The sequence below is a fragment of the Bolinopsis microptera genome, chromosome 8, assembly GCF_026151205.1.
Source record: "Bolinopsis microptera isolate Bmic1 chromosome 8, MBARI_Bmic_1.0, whole genome shotgun sequence".
Lineage (NCBI taxonomy): Eukaryota > Metazoa > Ctenophora > Tentaculata > Lobata > Bolinopsidae > Bolinopsis > Bolinopsis microptera.
In genome coordinates, this window is record NC_087079.1 from 16,370,538 (window position 1) to 16,384,450 (window position 13,913).

The 13,913-nt window shown below is 39.0% G+C and overlaps 1 protein-coding gene across 1 annotated transcript in view; it reads left to right on the top strand.

Moving 5' to 3' along the window:
- Window positions 1–4,444: 4,444 nt before the first annotated feature.
- Window positions 4,445–13,913, top strand: part of LOC134819372 (RNA helicase aquarius-like) — a 35,655-nt gene continuing 26,186 nt past the window's right edge. Inside the window, exons 1-13 of the mRNA XM_063829303.1 lie at window positions 4,445–4,522; window positions 4,789–4,949; window positions 5,134–5,314; window positions 5,520–5,633; window positions 5,818–5,908; window positions 6,039–6,214; window positions 6,379–6,569; window positions 6,763–6,871; window positions 8,129–8,257; window positions 8,452–8,568; window positions 9,042–9,197; window positions 9,351–9,464; window positions 9,646–9,719. Coding sequence (XP_063685373.1) covers window positions 4,445–4,522; window positions 4,789–4,949; window positions 5,134–5,314; window positions 5,520–5,633; window positions 5,818–5,908; window positions 6,039–6,214; window positions 6,379–6,569; window positions 6,763–6,871; window positions 8,129–8,257; window positions 8,452–8,568; window positions 9,042–9,197; window positions 9,351–9,464; window positions 9,646–9,719 — 1,691 coding nt within the window. The remainder of the gene's footprint in view (window positions 4,523–4,788; window positions 4,950–5,133; window positions 5,315–5,519; window positions 5,634–5,817; window positions 5,909–6,038; window positions 6,215–6,378; window positions 6,570–6,762; window positions 6,872–8,128; window positions 8,258–8,451; window positions 8,569–9,041; window positions 9,198–9,350; window positions 9,465–9,645; window positions 9,720–13,913) is intronic.

Consider the following 13,913-nt stretch of genomic DNA (forward strand, 5'->3'; position numbering starts at 1 on the left):
CATAGAATGTTCTTTCAAAAGGTGCATACAATCCGACAGCTGCTACATCAAGACGGGCTTCATCCTGGGTGTTGGTCTTCCTTGAGAATGAGCTTGGTTGGACTGGTATGAGTGCTGGTTCTATCCTTACGTCTTTACACTTTGCTTCTCGGAGGAAGAAAGCAGCAGTGTCTCTTATGGCATTGTGGCACATAGAAACGTATCCACCTAGTTTACAGTCAAGGGCGTTATAGATACTGTTTACATTTCCGCATGCATATTTAAGGAATACAAACTCCTGCCTGTTCAGAACATAGTTGAGGTCCTTCAGTGGTAGTGTTGAGAGCCATGTTGAGGCTCCCTTCTCTCTTGCTTGGTCTAGGTGGTTCTTAAGAGGATGATCTGACTCATTATAGAGCACCTTGAACCTTTGGGAGAGAACCTCCTCTTTCTGTTTCCTCAGTTCTTTTTTCTTTTCTTTTATCTTGCCCAGGTCCAGCTTGGTAATATCCTGGTCTTGTTGGTTTTCATTCATCCTCTACGATATAATAACACTGTTAGATATTTAAATCTTAAGCGGAAGATAAATCTTTCGAAAAGATAAGGCTTTATTATAGCATTTAATTTTGCTAATTTTGCTACTATTATGATAAAGGATTAAATACCAAGCATATTGAAGTGTAGTATAGTGTTATTGGACTATGTTTATTTGAAAACAATCACCTTTAAACTAAATATTGTTGTAATAACAAGGGAATGAGTTTTTCTATTTGAGCTGTTCAGTTCACAGGAAAGCAGATATGGACTGGTTTAAAACTTTTATTTTGGATAACGTTTGTTTCAGTAACCATTAAGAACCAGTGGCCTTTTGTAACTGCATCTTCAACCTCAGTTTCATTTTGAAACGTCAAGAGACTGGTAAAGTCAAATATTTTGTTACATAAACATTTTTATCAATTTTTGAAGGGTAGTAATTGTTTAGATCATAATTTTTATACGAAACTATCAATGTTTTTTTAATAGCTATTAGCAGGGTAAAATTTGTTAGGTGTGTTTCTATAAATTTCTCTATTGGAAATTAAAGTTTTTGATCTCTACTATTTATTGTTATTAAAATGCTCATTGTAGCCAGTTATTTTTAAAAGATTTTCATCATCAACAGATATTTAAAATTTGACGGAATTAGGGGAACAAAACTATTGAAAGGGCCAGGGGATATAGTTATTTCGAAACATACAATCATGCTAGTTAATTCTTTAAATTTTTCGAATTATATGCTCATTGCTGAATGTGCCGCCATTTTGATGTATATAATCGGCTTTTCTTTAAATCCTGAAAGTTGATCAGTAACCCCAATATAACTCGTGGAGGCGCAGCCTTTTTTCTTACAAAAGCAGTCCAGGACAACAGTCACCTTCAACTGAAACAAGAACTGAATGGAGCTGACTCGTATTCTAATCGTATTCTAATCGTAATCATACAAGAAGTTAACTAAGGTCCTCCTAGTCCTAAGCATTATCTTGTTTCAGAGGGAATGAGTGATTTAAAAAGATGAGGCCAAAGAGTTAGCTGTAAAGAAGGCATTTGTACTCTGTAATTTCTAAGCTAATTTTTTTCGATATTTATAGCTATTTACTGATCTTGTCTTGACGTATCAGCAAAAGATCACTGGACCTCGTTAGTTGTTAGTCATGTTATGCTGATCCAGTTAGTGACGAGCTATGAAGTAATCATTCGACCTCATTTAATACTGATCCTATCAATGAAGTAATCAGTGGATCTCGTCAATGCTCATCCTGTCCAGACTGTCAGTGACGAGTTATGAAGAAATAAATGGCAAGTTGGTCGTTTAGCTCCGGACAGTCTATGCAGGGACTGACCGTGCAGGGACTGTGCATGGAGTGTTCTCTTGTTGTTGTATGGACCGTGCAGGGACCGTGCATAGACTGTCCGGAGCTAAACGACCAACTTCCCAAATAAATGAAGACCTCATTAATTCCCTTGTTCCAAGAAGATATTCCTCTGGTAACAACCCCTTCTGGCCTGCTTCTGAACATAATATGAAGATGCGAAAACCTAGTCTACCTAAATTGGAACTTGCTGACTGTATTGGAAAATGGATAACAATCGAGAAATGATAATCAGTGCCAGGATATAATCAAAGTTGAATTTGGAATCCAAGGAAAACCTTCCTTTTTTATATTACCATATTGTGCGTTAGTTTGGTGTGAAGTATTATGTACTTTTTAAAAACTAACAGTGTTTTAACACTGTTAAAATATATCATCTTTAACTGATATCAATTTAGTTTAATATGGGAGTGTGTTCAGGACTCTGAAAGTGGCATACTCTGATAGCAATGGTATGAAATGGTTAACTTTAGTCAAGGTCTCATGTCTCTACGACCTTCGCTTTTGGCGCAGTGAATCTTGCGCTTCAGCGCAATGCGAAAATTCCTGCAGGAACTTCCCGACATTGTAGAGACCTGAAACCTCGACTAAAGTTAATCATTTTCTACTGTTTATATTAGAGGAGCACACATTTAGAACTCCTCCCATACTCCTTCGTGACTAAATTGACGATTTAGAGAATTTTACCTGTTAAAAATTGGTGAAAAATATGGGCGTGGCCCAAGTCAGTAAAAAAGACACAAACAATTTTTTGGTTGTTCCTGACCCTATTATAGAGCAACTAATTAGAGGTGATATCTAATTATTTGAACGAAATGTGGTTTTGTGAACCGCCCTATATTCTACAGCGAATCATGAACATTGAACATGTACATGATAAGAACTTAGAATTGTATGAAGTATGAGTTTATATGAGAAATTTATTATGAAATGACCTTTCACTATGCAATTTCGACTAAATTCATGTAGATATCCAATCCAGTTCCATGCACAACTGTTGTTTACATTTGGTCTAGTTAGACACAATTTGTTTCAGAGTGACTCGATAATCGCAATATCAAATTAAGATATTATTTAAATGGTCCATGTCATGCAATGCGGAAATATCCCCATAAATTGGCAACTGCCAAAGTGACACTAAAGTTATTGCTAATTCCTTTACAAAACTTAGCAAGTGCTATTAACAATATCCTAATGGATCATGGAAATTGAAATGTTCAATTTTCTTTTCATAAATAATAATTATAATGCGAAATTTTATTTACCCCAAGTTTGGAGAGTAAGTAGGTTAAACTGGGAATGCCCCTTCCCAGGGACCACATTACCCCTGGCCTAATAAACCATTCAGTATCATGGGAGACCATGCACAGCCTCGAATTATAGTATAATGAATTCGAATAAACCTTTTTTGTCTCTAAAAAAAGGCTTAGAAAACTAGATTTATTTACCTCATTTTACCTCATTTTACCTCATCCCAATTTTGCCTTTTTTGGCTGGCCTCATGAGGTAAAATGAGGTTGACCCCCCCCAATTATGTCTTCAATTATCATTCGTGATTATGGGTCCTGATGAATAATGTTGAAATATTTTCATTTTCCATACTATTTTAAAGTACCATTTTTCGCCGTCTTAGGGGGGCGCCAAATCGTCGTTTGAATGTGGGACATTTCGAAAACTTAACTAAAGTACTAGCAAAACTGCGTGTTTTGCTCTAGATACACACTTTTTTAGAGATTTTACTGGCGTATCCTCTAAAATCGCCTAATTTTGTTAAATTTAAGGGAGGGGCACCAAAACGGGAGGGGCGCCAACAGGGGGGGGGGGGGCGCCTTTTCGGCGGGGGGGGGGGGGGGGGGGGGCGCCAACGCCCAACAGGCAACGTTACGCCACTGTGGGTCACAATTAATGTGTGTGACCCTGATGTCAAAGAATGTTCTGTCAAAGGGCACACACAGTTTAACTGTTGCAAGGTCAAGACGGGCTTCATTCTTAGGGAAACAAGAACTTAAGAGGACCTTACAAAGTTTTCTGTTCCAAGACCATTCCATTTCTCTTGACATCCATATTTTTTCTCCTGCTAGGAGTAGCACTTGTTACAGTTGGACTACTTATTGAAGACTGGTAATTGTGGCTCGGATATTTGTCTCTATGTTTTGCTTTCTGTGATTTTAACCCTATTATTCCAGACAAATTGACTAGGACTCCTGCAAAAGATTTTGCCATTCCCTGATCCTACATCACGCACTTGTTGTCGTTCAATCTATCAACAGAGTAACAGACTGAATTTGCTGCACTATTTATATTACCACGCAATCCGTAATTTTAGACGAGTGCTGGACTGCACTATTTCACAGCTTGTAGAATCATCTTAAAATAAAGCGTATGTTATTGCCCACATTAAGGGGCCTCTTAATAATTAATTAAATTATTAGCTATCTAAGATTTAATAATAATAACATCTTAAAATGATAATTTAAAATACTTTTTGTGGCCGAAAAACCTGCTATATCAACCTTATTTCTTCAAAAAGTTTAACAATTGTCTTCACCAAAAGTATGGACAGTAATGTACACACAGGCGGTGCGAAGCACTTCCCAAATAAAGACGGACAAAATCAGCCTGATGTTTCCAAGGTTAGGTTCACATCCATGATTTTGTGTTAAATACCTTACTCGGGAATATTATAGCGGGTTAATTTATGACTGGGAAAATAAATGACCGGGAAAAATATGGCGGAATGTTCCAAAACCCACCACTTTATCCCAGTCATAATATTCCCGAGTAAGGTATTATTAATTCATTCATTTTGAAATAAGTTGATAATATCAGAAATTACTGATCTAACAGCTACAGATAGTAATTATTCAAATTACGATATATTGATAAAAATTATTTCCAGGGGAAGCGAAGAGTTGGAGTTATTCCCACTATTCAAGAAATCCATGGAGATGTTCTAACAACCCTTGCTAATCAATACTGGGCACCACATTCAAAACTTCCTAAAAATAAATTTTCAGAAAAAATTATCGAAAGGATCTATTACAAAGAAATTGGACACAGGTTTGTGCCAAAACTAGTAATCAGACTTGACTTTTGAATCCTTATTCTTCAAGATGAGCACACATCTGGGGAATTTATCAGGATAAGAAAAATCACAAATAAGTTATCAATTGAAAATTCCCAATATAATTATTGTACAAGCATTGTTTTGTTATTTTACAAACATTTATTTTTTTTACCTCAGGTTTCCCATCCGACGAATCATGTTGTTAGAGTTCAGTCAGTACCTAGAACTGTACCTGTGGCCTAACTTTAACCCTGGCCGTCTGTCACCCGCTTACATCATGAGTATAGTGATGATAATCAACGAGAAGTTCAGGCAGAAGGTCCCTGTGTGGAAAGTATTTCGTGATCACCCAGTCCAGGTACAATCTTTACCATATTATATTTACCAAATAATTTAACTTTATTTATTTACATCCAACTGTTGTTGAATGTTGCTGTTAATCAGAATAGGTTGTATAAAATTAACTAGGTTTTAACAGAAATATTTATGTTATAAATCATATTGTTTATATTTGTCAATTGACCGTTACAACAACCTTGAATTAATCTTCAATATCCAATTAGGTACCGCTGTTTTTCCATGCTGTGAAAGAGGCGATAAAGGAATTTAACGATCAGTTCAGTCTCAAGGAGCAGACTGTACTGCTGATATTCCTGATCCACTGTTACAACAGCTTGGTGAGTGTAATTTGAGATTACAGTAGCTTAAATAAATCATGTTGTTAAATGCAAATGATAGATACCATGTCAACCACGTGTTGATGGATGCCATTTCAACGACGTTTGTATAGAATGTGCATATTTTGATAATCATCATAAAATGCATGCTAGTTGCAATCAATTTGACATGTTTTATTACCAGGAAGAAGACATTGTACGCACACATATTCAGCATACAGTTAGTCTTGGTATTTGGAGATGCATTCTCCCCTCCAAGCTTCAAAGTTTACTCGGTAAGCTGGCTTCAGTTATAGCAATTTAGTAGTCTCGGATAAGACATTTTTCTATATTGACAGAATTTGAGCATCCTTTAGCGACAAAACTGAAGCGAGTCAGCTCACTACAAAACATTCCTTTGTTCAGAAAAGAATCCGCGTCTAAACAAACGGTGGAATAACCTCCAAAAGAGGGAACAGAAGCTGGGTGCGCGCGAGCGGGGACTACGCGAAAATGATTACAATTTCCTTCAAAAACTCATACACAAGTACTTTGCTGTTCTCGAGGAGATCCCCGCTGAAGGCTTCATCACGATGGAAGAGGTTTGTGAGATCAAGTGATAAAATTCAAGTGCGATTTCAGTCATTCCTATCATGGTTATATAATATATATTAATGCCTAATCGAAACCAGTGTAGTTTTGATAATATCAAATTATCTCCAAACTCATATTATCTAAAAAAATGTCACCCTCATCATTATGTCAGGTAAATTTCGCGGAGAGATTTCTGGAGCTGTGTATAGACCTCCAAGCGCAACTGCCTACACGGCGCTTCTTCAACACTCTCCTCCTTGACACGCACATTATAGTGCGCTCTGCACAAAGCACTCTGGCGCACCGAGAACAGGAAGGGCACTTGTTCTGCGAGCTTCTCAAGATGGTCAAATTTTACTCCAAGTACGTTTGTTAAAACGGTATTTAATCTTTATAATGCAAATGTGATAGCAGATCCATGTTTGGTAATGTAAATATTTGTCTTCATTGATAGAATTGATTACTGTGCGATGTTCAACTAATTTTTGTAATCCCCACTTGGGGGTTAGGAAATCGCTAAATCAGGGTTCATTAAAGTAATCTATCAAAACTCAAGGTTCGAAATAGACGATCTAGAAGGGAATCCGCTTACAGAGACTCAGATGTTAAGCCAGCATTACGATCAAGTTCTCTCTTTGCAGAAACAGTGCTTCGCTCACTTTAAGGTAGGGTCTTGTCACTGTGTAAAAACTAGCCACATGACTGTTGTTCCATTTGTTCTTTAGTGGAGATTCTGGGTTAATTTTGGAAATCAATAAAGAAATTATATTGCGAACACTGAAAAGATTTTGGATGTGGTATATCGTGACACTTTTCTGCAGTGATTTTCTGTGGTCTAAACAAATCTTCATATTTCAAAAACAAACAGCACTTTAAAACAAAACAAAAACATCTCGTACCAACCATTCCTACTTTACTCATATTCCAACCACAAAAATGCTGCTGTTTCTCGTAACTTGTTTGCTGTTCGTTCAAACAGTACTTAGTGCATATTGTATTGATCAAACGAGGTTCAAAATTGGTAATAAACCATGTGATGAGCTGTTAGAGTCGCTTGGAGATGATATAGAGGATCTGAATACAATGTGTGCTGAAAAGGGTATCAGCAAGACATGTCGATGGTCCTGTCATTCTTGCAGAATAAACCCCTCAGCCACAAAACGCACGTCATTGAATTTTCATAACCATCTTCGCAAAAATCACCGGGCAAGAAAACTGAACTGGGACATAGATCTCGAAAACTCAGCTACACAACAATGCAGAAAACTGGCCGGATTGGGGTGGATAGAGAACCAGATCTTGCCTAATGCGGGTAAAAATACCTTCCACGGTGCCAACATTCGACAATATTCGCGCATCGCACTGTACGCGGCACGACAATGGTACAAGGAGGAGAAGTTGTACAACTACAAGGAGCACGTGTACCAGACGGAAACGGCCAAGTTTACCCGCATGGTGTGGAAAGGAGTGACCCATGTTGGGTGCGGATATGCAAGGTCTCAGGAGTACAGCAAGGCTAAAGGTGTGACCAACCATGTGTACTATTGTTGTCATTACCTTCCTGCTGGTAATTTCTTGAATATGTTCGAGTATAACGTGGGGAAGCAAAGGAAGGGGATGTGATCGTGAAAAGCAGAAGATAGACGAAAGAAATTTTAATTTTGTAGAAACTTCATTGAAATTGTTGTTTTATTTGGTGTTTAATGAATGTTCCCTGCAGAAGTGAAATAATCCGAATCAAAACATTTCAGCTAAAAGAATCTACAAAATAAACAACTATTTCACGCTGTTACCGTGGCCGTAACCATTAGTTAAATCCATATTGCCACAAATTGCCACAAATGCCAGTTTTAAACGTATATTGATTTTAAATACGTTAACAAATAAAAACTTTGGCAATCATCCAAATAACTAACTTGCAGGAGCTGGAGGAGTTAGCGTTAGCAAACATCAGTCAGGTAGATTCTAGAGACAGTCTCACTGGGTACCTCAGGTCACTGAACAACAGAAGACTTCACGAGCTAGCTCACCATCTCAACCTCTTAGAACCTGTGAGTAGTTAGGACATTTTATTGGTCACTACGCTTTGGACTGCGTTTCATGATTAAATCTGAGCACGTGACTATTTCATTGCCCCACGGTTTCAAGTACAGTTGAGATCAACATAATGCTCAAAATTATGCATATCATATATTGTTGATAAAGTTAACAAATATAATAATAATGAATTTTCTTTTAACCGCAGTATGGGGAAGCAAAACACAAAAGTAGTTTTATCCTGGAGGTGATTGTTTCCTATCATGAGACTAGGATGAGCCAGATGGATGAGATTAACGCTATGCCCCTCTATCCTACTGAAGAGGTTAGCGCACTGTTTTTAATTAGTTAATTAAAGCGCACTGTTTTTAATTAGTTAATTAATTAATTAGTTAATTAGGATGAGCCAGATGGATGAGATTAATGCTATGCCCCTCTATCCTACTGAGGAGGTTAGCGCACTGTTTTTAATTAGTCCACCACTTGGTTTTAGTGTAGTGATTAAATTCTAATTATACTGGCTTTAATGGACATTGTAATTCTCATAGTAAATAATCCCCAAGAAAAGTCTACTTTTATTTATTTACAATGCATACTACAGTATACATTGTAAATAAATATAATATTCACGTACTTTAGTTCGACATGTACTCTAGTTCGACAGCTAAAGTTCGCAAGAAATCGCTCCTTCTGAATTTGTTAAGGTTTAACAAGTTCAGTATTTTCTAAAGAATGCAACAGCTGTAAAGTGTAAAATAGTTTTAACATTTTATAATTTTAACAAACCAACATTTGCAGATTCTATGGGACGAGAATGTTGTCCCAAACGAGTTTTTCTCCGGTGAGGGCTGCTTGGCTCTACCTAAACTGAACCTTCAGTTTTTAACGCTCCACGATTATTTGCTGAGAAACTTCAACTTGTTCAGATTGGAAACTATGTATGAAATCAGACAGGTAAAATAGGAATAAAATGTAATCAATTTTTATAATCACTTCCAACAAATTACAGAAGTTGAGACTGCTCGAAGTTTAACTGCTCGAATTCTGCTTTGCAAGAATTAAATAAAAGTTAACAGGAGCGGATTTGTTAAATTCGTCTCTATTCAGGACGTAGAAGATGCAGTTTTGAGATTGTGCCCGTTTCTAACATCCGACCAGTCGACCCAATTCTCTGGGTGGGCCCGAATGGCGCTGCCTGTCGCAAAGTTTACTGTCGTAGAGGTATGATAATCAAACCAATCTCATTGTCCTAATATTGGAAGGATCGCAGCATTTTCTTAAGTTGAATGTGATTATTTTAAATAAAGTCAGTGTTATTATTTATTAATTTAAGAACTCTGTTGAACACATTGAAACGCACCCCCTTCGCGGGGGGTTGCAGACTCACAGAATACTGTGCTAGGTCGCCAAACCACACGTGGGAAAGAACCATCCTTCACGAGTCAGAGCTGATGCCACAATCAACCTTGATATCAGGTATATTATCTAGGGTTTTTTAGTGTTTCTTATTTTATTGCCAAGATTAGAGATTCTCTTTATCTCTGAGCCGAATGATATACAGCAACGACATCACGTAGTATTGAGTGGGACAAATGTGGCAATTTCGGCGTCTGTTTTGAACGGCGAGAGCACGTTTCCTTGATTTTTGTAGTGGATTTGTAGTGCTTTTCACCCCTGTAGTGCTTTTATGTTCCGGGGTAGGTGGAACATGTTTTAGTTTAAAAATGGGTTCTGCCTGTCCCAAACCATCATAAAAATCAAGTTTCGACCTCTCAACCCACTCGGGCCACTCCCAGGGGCCACGCCCATCCCAAAATGACCGAAATCCAGCTAAATCCAGACTTTAAAATCTTTACCCCTGTAGTGCTTTTATGTTCCGGGGTAGGTGGGACATCTTTTAGTTTAAAAATGGGTTCTGCCTGTCCCAAACCATCATAAAAATCAAGTTTCGACCTCTCAACCCACTCGGGCCACTCCCAGGGGCCACGCCCATCCCAAAATGACCGAAAACCCAAAAGTGGTGGTGAAACTTAGCCACTATGCCTGTCACATACTAAGGTAGAAGGAGTCAAAGTATCCTCCTAGTTGACCATTTCGGCGGGCACTGGCCAATAAAAGTGGTTCATTGCTCCTCATCCTCATGTCTCATAGTCCGTACTAGATAGAAATGAGTGTTGGCAACGTCTCCATCTTCCTCTTGTCAGAAGCCTTTTTTTCGGTAAGAGAGTCCTGCATTTTTCGTTACGTGGTTTTTTCAGTTACTTGGCTCAGATCTTGTGTCCATCTGTATGCATTGGGAGGCCTGTCAGGTTGGATCTCGATGCTTGAGGAAGCAGTGAATCGTATCCCCTTTTTGGCACGCTTTCCGTGAACAGCCGAACAGGTAAGCTTGTTAGAATCAGATATCGCGATCGAAAGGTAACCCTTGAGACTTGTCATCCTATTAAGTAACGCTTTATTAACCAATCGAATCAATACATAAGGAAGAGAATGTGGTACAGTATCGAATCATGGTGTTCACAGTACGATTATCATGGGTTGTCCTTAGCAAGTACATCCAACGGACAAAGGGAGCTCAATTTACTTCTGGACACAGACGGATTCCTCTATGCACCCGAGAAAAATGTTCGGGATACCCTACTACCTCATCGAGATGCCAGAAGTACAGAATCAAGAAATGTCCCTGCTTCAAGTGAAATCTTGACCAAGGAATCAGTCCTTGGCCAGCGGAGCCAAACCTCAATTCCCAAGACCCTGCAACATAGTAGCTGCGAAAGCGGAAAGCTGCCGACCAACACCTCTCACAACGACATAAAACCTCCTCACCGAAATGCCCACCCGACATCAACGTGGAACAACCAAACTAGAGTCCCTCGCAAGAATTGTCCAAAGAAGATCACGAGCAACAAAGTCTGTTCCAACCACTTTTTCCGAATCTGTAGTTATTTCTAGTGACGATTGGGATTCAGTATGTCGTTTCAAAGTTAATTAGGCATACTATTGGGTTAAAATTTAATTTCCCAAGCTACCCTGTCTAGGAAAAGTTCCCAAATGGGGTCAGTTTCCGGTAGCCGATCCTGATCCTATAGAAGCAACTAATTAGAGGTGATATCTAATTATTGAACGAAAAGTGGTTTTGTGTGGTTGAACCGCCCTTATACTACCGCGAATCATGACATTGAACAAGTACATAAGAAACTAAGAATTTGTATGAAGTATGAGTTTATATTCATCTAGTAATTTATAATGAATGACCTTTACTATGCAATTTTCGACTAAAATCATGTAGATTGTAGATATCCAATCCAGTTCCATGCACAACTGTTGTTTACATATGGTCTAGTTAGACACAATTTTGTTTCAAGAGTGACTCGATAATCGCAATATAATCAAAACTAAATATTATTAAATGGTCCATGTCATGCATGCGGAATTATCTCCCATAAATTGGCAACTGCCAAAGTGACACTAAAGTTTTATTGCTAAATTCTCTTTTACAAAACTTACAAGTGCTCATTTAACAATTTTCTAATGGATCATGGAATTGAATGTTCAATTTTCTATTCATAAATAATAATTATAATGCGAAGTTTTTTTTACCCCAAGTTTGGAGATTATAGGTAAATTGGGAATGCCCCTTCCCAGGGACCACATCACCCTAAATAACCAAATTAAATATCATGGTAGACCATGCACAGCATCGAATTATAGTTAATGACTTCGAATTAACCTTTTTTTGTCTCTAAACAAGGCTTAGAAAACTAGATTTTTTTACCTCATTTACCGCATTTTACCTCATCCCAAATTTGCCTTTTTTTGGCTGGCCTCAAGGGTAAAATTAGGTTGACCCCCCCCCCCCCCCCAACAATAGAGTGGATACTGGTGGGGAGGTGATCATTGTTTTGTTTACATTAATAGTGAGCACATGTTAAGCAGGCTGATGAGGTGATAATAATTTTGTATTATATAAGGCTTGGTAACACTTGTAACGCCTTCTTGTTGTAACCCCCCGAATTATTTTCTGAACGAAAGCTCAAAAATAACCGAGAAATCGACGCCTTCTTAATAACATATTTTTGAAAATGGGGCGCCTTCCCAAACCACAAAAAATCAAGTTTTGACCCTAAACCCCCGGGCCACTCCCAGGGGCCACGCCCATCCCAAAATGACCGAAATCCAGCTAAATCCAGACTTTAAAATCTTTACCCCTGTAGTGCTTTTATGTTCCGGGGTAGGTGGGACACGTTTTAGTTTAAAAATGGGTTCTGCCTGTCCCAAACCATCATAAAAATCAAGTTTCGACCTCTCAACCCACTCGGGCCACTCCCAGGGGCCACGCCCATCCCAAAATGACCGAAATCCAGCTAAATCCAGACTTTAAAATCTTTACCCCTGTAGTGCTTTTATGTTCCGGGGTAGGTGGGACATGTTTTAGTTTAAAAATGGGTTCTGCCTGTCCCAAACCATCATAAAAATCAAGTTTCGACCTCTCAACCCACTCGGGCCACTCCCAGGGGCCACGCCCATCCCAAAATGACCGAAATCCAGCTAAATCCAGACTTTAAAATCTTTACCCCTGTAGTGCTTTTATGTTCCGGGGTAGGTGGGACATGTTTTAGTTTAAAAATGGGTTCTGCCTGTCCCAAACCATCATAAAAATCAAGTTTCGACCTCTCAACCCACTCGGGCCACTCCCAGGGGCCACGCCCATCCCAAAATGACCGAAATCCAGCTAAATCCAGACTTTAAAATCTTTACCCCTGTAGTGCTTTTATGTTCCGGGGTAGGTGGGACATATTTTAGTTTAAAAATAGGTTCTGCCTGTCCCAAACCATCATAAAAATCAAGTTTCGACCTCTCAACCCACTCGGGCCACTCCCAGGGGCCACGCCCATCCCAAAATGACCGAAATCCAGCTAAATCCAGACTTTAAAATCTTTACCCCTGTAGTGCTTTTATGTTCCGGGGTAGGTGGGACATGTTTTAGTTTAAAAATGGGTTCTGCCTGTCCCAAACCATCATAAAAATCAAGTTTCGACCTCTCAACCCACTCGGGCCACTCCCAGGGGCCACGCCCATCCCAAAATGACCGAAATCCAGCTAAATCCAGACTTTAAAATCTTTACCCCTGTAGTGCTTTTATGTTCCGGGGTAGGTGGGACATGTTTTAGTTTAAAAATGGGTTCTGCCTGTCCCAAACCATCATAAAAATCAAGTTTCGACCTCTCAACCCACTCGGGCCACTCCCAGGGGCCACGCCCATCCCAAAATGACCGAAATCCAGCTAAATCCAGACTTTAAAATCTTTACCCCTGTAGTGCTTTTATGTTCCGGGGTAGGTGGGACATGTTTTAGTTTAAAAATGGGTTCTGCCTGTCCCAAACCATCATAAAAATCAAGTTTCGACCTCTCAACCCACTCGGGCCACTCCCAGGGGCCACGCCCATCCCAAAATGACCGAAATCCAGCTAAATCCAGACTTTAAAATCTTTACCCCTGTAGTGCTTTTATGTTCCGGGGTAGGTGGGACATGTTTTAGTTTAAAATGGGTTCTGCCTGTCCCAAACCATCATAAAAATCAAGTTTCGACCTCTCAACCCACTCGGGCCACTCCCAGGGGCCACGCCCATCCCAAAATGACCGAAATCCAGCTAAATCCAGACTTTAAAA